Below are 4,875 nucleotides of genomic sequence, written 5' to 3' on the forward strand. Positions count from 1 at the left end.
TATCTATATGTCACTGTAAAACTCATTGATAAAAATATAGATCAGGAAGGGTTGAAAACTTTGTGCTGCTAAACAAGAAGCAGGCTGGGCGTGATGGTTCATGCCTGTAATCCCAGCACTTTGGGAGGCTGAGGCGGGTGGATCACGAGGTCAGGAGATCGAGACCATCCTGGCTAATGTGGTGAAACCCCATCTCTACTAAAAATACAAAAAATTAGCCGGGTGTGGTGGCAGGTGCCTGTAGTCCCAGCTACTCAGGAGGCTGAGGCAGGAGAATGGTGTGAACCCGGGAGGCAGAGCTTGCAGTGAGCCGAGATCGTGCCACTGCACTCCAGCTTGGGCAATAGAGCGAGACTCTGTCTCAAAAAACAAAACAAACAAAAAATCAAGAAGCATTGCCAATGTATTAATGTCTTCATGTTGCATGGGAAACAAGTCTTTCTGGAACATTTATGTGCATTGAAGATGGTGCCAGCTTTAGGAATGTGTTCATTAATTCACTCAATAATATTTGCTGAGAACATTTTATTCACCAGACTGTGCACTGGAAGATGAGGATACAATGGTAAGTAAAAGACTCAGTTGCGTGGAACTTAAAGATTACTGATACAGACAGACAACTGTTAAAAGTATGTGTAGCATATTCTTTGTAGCTTGCCGAATGTATCACATCCTTTAATCTCAATCCAAATCCTTTGAAATAAATTACTTTCTCTGTTTTATAGGTAAGTAAACCGAGATTCACAGAAACAAAATTTCCCAGGATAGGTGTCACAGCTGGTCAGCAGTAGAGTTGATCTGCAGGGACTGATATGAATGGTAAAGCCATTGCTGTCTACTATGGTGGTCATTCAAAAAATGGCTTTGATGTATTGGTTAAGCTACATATAAATTACTTCTTTGCTGTTATTAATTTACAATTTATCCATCTTTTCCACAAGGGCATCAAGGGTGGTGTCCAAATGCCTTACTGGAGTCATTGATCCAGCGTGGATCCATTGATGATGACCTTCAGTCCAGTAAACTTAACAAAAAGAGGACAGAGTTAATTCGGCAAAAATTGTTCATATTGAGCATATTGTAGGCTCCTGTTCCCTTCTTTGCTTTCTGACGTACTTTCTTATAATCCTGTTTAGATTTTTTGTCATAAGAAATGTGATTTTTAAAGTAGAGCAAATTTTTATGCATCTCTCACTTTCAGTTTATCCAAATGTGTTGGCAATCAGGTTTCTTAGAAGAAATGAATTTTGATGAAATTTGGACGGATAACCTAATGTTTCACTCAATGAACTTTATTCAAAACCTACTGTGTGCCCTGAATTACAATAATATTAATTTAACACCTCTTGTGTAGCATAAAGAAAGACACTACTTTTTTTTTTTTTCTTAGTGTCGTGGCACAATCTTGGCTCACGCCAACCTCCGACTTCCAGGTTCCAGCAATTCTCCTGCTTCAGCCTCCCGAGCAGCTGGGATTACAGGTGCCCATAGCCATACCTGATTATTTTTGTGTGTGTGTATTTTTAGTAGAGACAGGGTTTCTCCATGTTGGCCAGGCTGGTCTCAAACTCCTGACCTCAGGTGATCCACCCACCTCCACCTCCCAAAGTGCTGGGATTACAGGCGTGAGCCACCGTGCCCCGCTGAAAGATACAAATAGTTATTTTACATTCATTATGTTAGCTACCACTAAGGAGCTCACAGCTCAGAGAGGGACAAAGACATACAAAAAGAATTCCAGTGAGTGTGACAAGTGCTAGAGAGAAACTGTACAAGCAGGGTTGGGCTAGAGAGGAGGAATCAACTCTTCTGGAGCAGCTGAGGAATGGATTTATCCCTTGAAGAGAGTGTGTATGTACGTGTGTGCGTGTGTGTGTGGTAGTCCAGGCATCATGACACACCATAGGAAACATATTTGTTGCTAATTGGTTTTCTTTTCTTCTCCAAAAGGAGGGATCTACACTCTTCTCAGTCATTTGCTGGTCAGGCTTGGGGCTTCTTGGATTGTATGGGCTGACTGTAGTCGGAAAAGCAGGTGGGCACCCAGAGGTCAAACAGGGCTCCCAGCCTGGTTAGGCCTGGTGGGTAACCTACTGAAACAGGCTGCCTGTCAGACCAGGAAGTGGGGCAAACGGGAGCAGCACAGAATAGTAATGCTACATGTTACGTCTAAGTCTTTTAAAAGCAGTTTCCACATTATTGCATTTGACCCTAATCTCAGTGCTGTGATACGTCATGTCTACTTTCAGGCAAAGAAATGTTGGATCTAAAGGACTGACTGGCCTAGCTGAAGTCCTGGAACAAACAGGCAGCAGGATTAGGATTCAAACAAAGGCCGTATCATTCCCAAGCCAGTGATTTCCACCCGGAAGAAGAGAAGAGAAAGAACACCGGACACAACAAACTGCACAGCAAAATAGATAATCAAATACGTGATTTAGTATCCAGGGAATCCTGCAAAATAATGTTGTAATTTGTGCTCAGTATACAAGGTATTCCATTTCCTTCTGCGGTTTAGACGGGCGAAAGGCTATGGGAACTTTCAACACCAGTTTTGAAGACGGCTTCATTTTGGTGGGATTCACAGATTGGCTGCAACTGGAGCCCATCCTGTTTGTCTTTATTTTGATTTTCTACTCCCTAACTCTCTTTGGCAACACCATCATCACCGCTCTCTCCTGGCTAGACCTTCGGCTGCACACACCCATGTACTTCTTTCTCTCCCACCTGTCCCTCCTGGACCTCTGCTTCACCACCAGCACCGTGCCCCAGCTCCTGATCAACCTTTGCGGGGTTGACCGCACCATCACCGGTGGAGGGTGTGTGGCTCAGCTCTTCATCTACCTCGCCCTGGGCTCCACGGAGTGTGTGCTCCTGGTGGTGATGGCTTTTGACCGCTATGCTGCTGTCTGTCGTCCACTCCACTACATGGCCATCATGCACCCCCGTCTCTGCCAGACCCTGGCCGTCGCCTCCTGGGGGGCGGGTTTCGTGAACTCTCTGATCCAGACAGGTCTTGCAATGGCCTTGCCTCTCTGTGGCCATCAGCTGAATCACTTCTTTTGTGAGATGCCTGTATTTCTGAAGCTGGCTTGTGCGGACACAGAAGGAACGGAGGCCAAGACGTTCGTGGCCCGAGTCATAATTGTGGTTGTTCCCGTAGCACTAATTCTAGGCTCCTATGTGCACATTGCTCGTGCAGTGCTGAAGGTCAAGTCAATGACTGGGCGCAGAAAGGCTTTCGGGACTTGTGGGTGCCACCTCCTAGCAGTGTTCCTTTTTTATGGCTCGGCCATTTACACCTATCTCCAATCCATCCACAATTATTCTGAGAGTGAGGGAAAATTTGTTGCCCTTTTTTATACTATCATTACCCCTATTTTCAATCCTCTGATTTATACACTAAGAAACAAGGACGTGAAGTGTGCTCTGTGGAAAGTACTATGGAGGGGCAGAGACTCAGGGTAGGAGATGAAAAAATGGGCAGTAAAATTTTCTGTAACAGCTCGTCAATCATAGATCTTACCCTGTTCCTTGGAGGGCAGTTGGTCAGTAGGAAACAGCCCTCAGTCATCCTCAGAATTGATTTTTATTTATTTTTTTTAGTGGGACGGAGTTTCACTCTTGTTGACTGGGCTGGAGTACAGTGGCGCGATCTCGGCTCATTGCAACCTCAGATTCCTGGGTTCAAGTGATTCTCCTGCCTCAATCTCCTGAGTAGCTGGGATTACAGGCGCCCACCACCATGCCTGGCTAATTTTTGTATTTTTAGTAGACATGGAGTTTCACCATGTTGGCCAGGCTGGTCTCGAACTCCTGACCTCAGGCGATCCACCCACCTTGGCCTCTCAAAGTGCTGGAATTACAGGCATGAACCACTGTGCCCAGCCATCCTCAGAGTTTTAGTCCCTTCCTTGTTTAGAAACTGAAAGTAGGGATCTCTTAGGACTCTTTCTTATTCAGTGTCTATGATCATTGTGCAGCCAGCAGTAAGTGCTGGTTTGTATCACAACTTTCCAAAGGAACGAGATTGAGAAGAAGCTGTATTGTGTCCAGTTATGGAGAGTGGGGTGAGTTCTAGGCAAGACTGAGAGTGATAGAGGACTTAACTGGGAATGACGATGCCTTTCCAAGGTCAATGACTCCCAGCGTGGTGCCACGCAGACGCACTGCGCCCGAAGGCAGACAGAGTGAGTTCTCCCTGCTCTTCTAAGCAACTGTGACCCTGCCGTGCACCCTCACATCTCAGGGCCCATTTCTAAGGTCTCTAACAGAGGTTATTCATGTCCGATATTTGGAGCACATAAGGAGATCATAAACAGAGGTGCTTCATGGAGCATGTAGAGTTTCTGGTTTGGATGCCATTTACACCCTTGAAGAAAAAGACAAAATCATCAGGGTGGCATTGAGTAAAAGGAGCACTGACTCTTACTAGCTGCACCAGGAGTCTCTGTCATGCCGCTTGGTGCCATGGATAAGATATTTTCCATGCAAGAGAGAAGATAATAGAGAAGAAATGAACACACGAATAACGAGCCAAGAGGAACAGATATAGAAAAGAAGAAAGGATAAGGAGGAGTGACAACACTGAAAGCAACAGATTCCTGCGGAGGGGAGTGGTGGGAGGCTCAAGGAGCATGCAGCTAAAGTGTGAAGACAACGGGTACTGGAAGTTCCACCACTGCCACTTCATCCCACATACTTGGTTTCATATCAAAGTGTGGCATCCTTATTAATAAGCTTTCACAGTCTTGCTAAATTTCATGTTGAGGGAATAATCTTTTATTCCGATAACAATAACTAATATTTGTTTATATCTGAAAACCCTTTTTGCACAAAATGTTATTAGTCCTTACAGTTGTATTGTGAGAGTGA

General features: G+C 45.0%; 1 protein-coding gene across 1 annotated transcript; it reads left to right on the forward strand.

Annotated features, from left to right (window-relative positions):
* Positions 1–2,497: 2,497 nt before the first annotated feature.
* Positions 2,498–3,543, forward strand: LOC117064403 (olfactory receptor 2Y1). The gene has a single exon (XM_033178581.1). The coding sequence runs from the start codon at positions 2,533–2,535 to the stop codon at positions 3,466–3,468; it is 936 nt and encodes a 311-aa protein (XP_033034472.1). The 5' UTR covers positions 2,498–2,532; the 3' UTR covers positions 3,469–3,543.
* The last annotated feature ends 1,332 nt before the right edge of the window (positions 3,544–4,875 follow it).

The sequence above is a fragment of the Trachypithecus francoisi genome, unplaced genomic scaffold, assembly GCF_009764315.1.
Source record: "Trachypithecus francoisi isolate TF-2019V2 unplaced genomic scaffold, Tfra_2.0 Lachesis_group2, whole genome shotgun sequence".
Lineage (NCBI taxonomy): Eukaryota > Metazoa > Chordata > Mammalia > Primates > Cercopithecidae > Trachypithecus > Trachypithecus francoisi.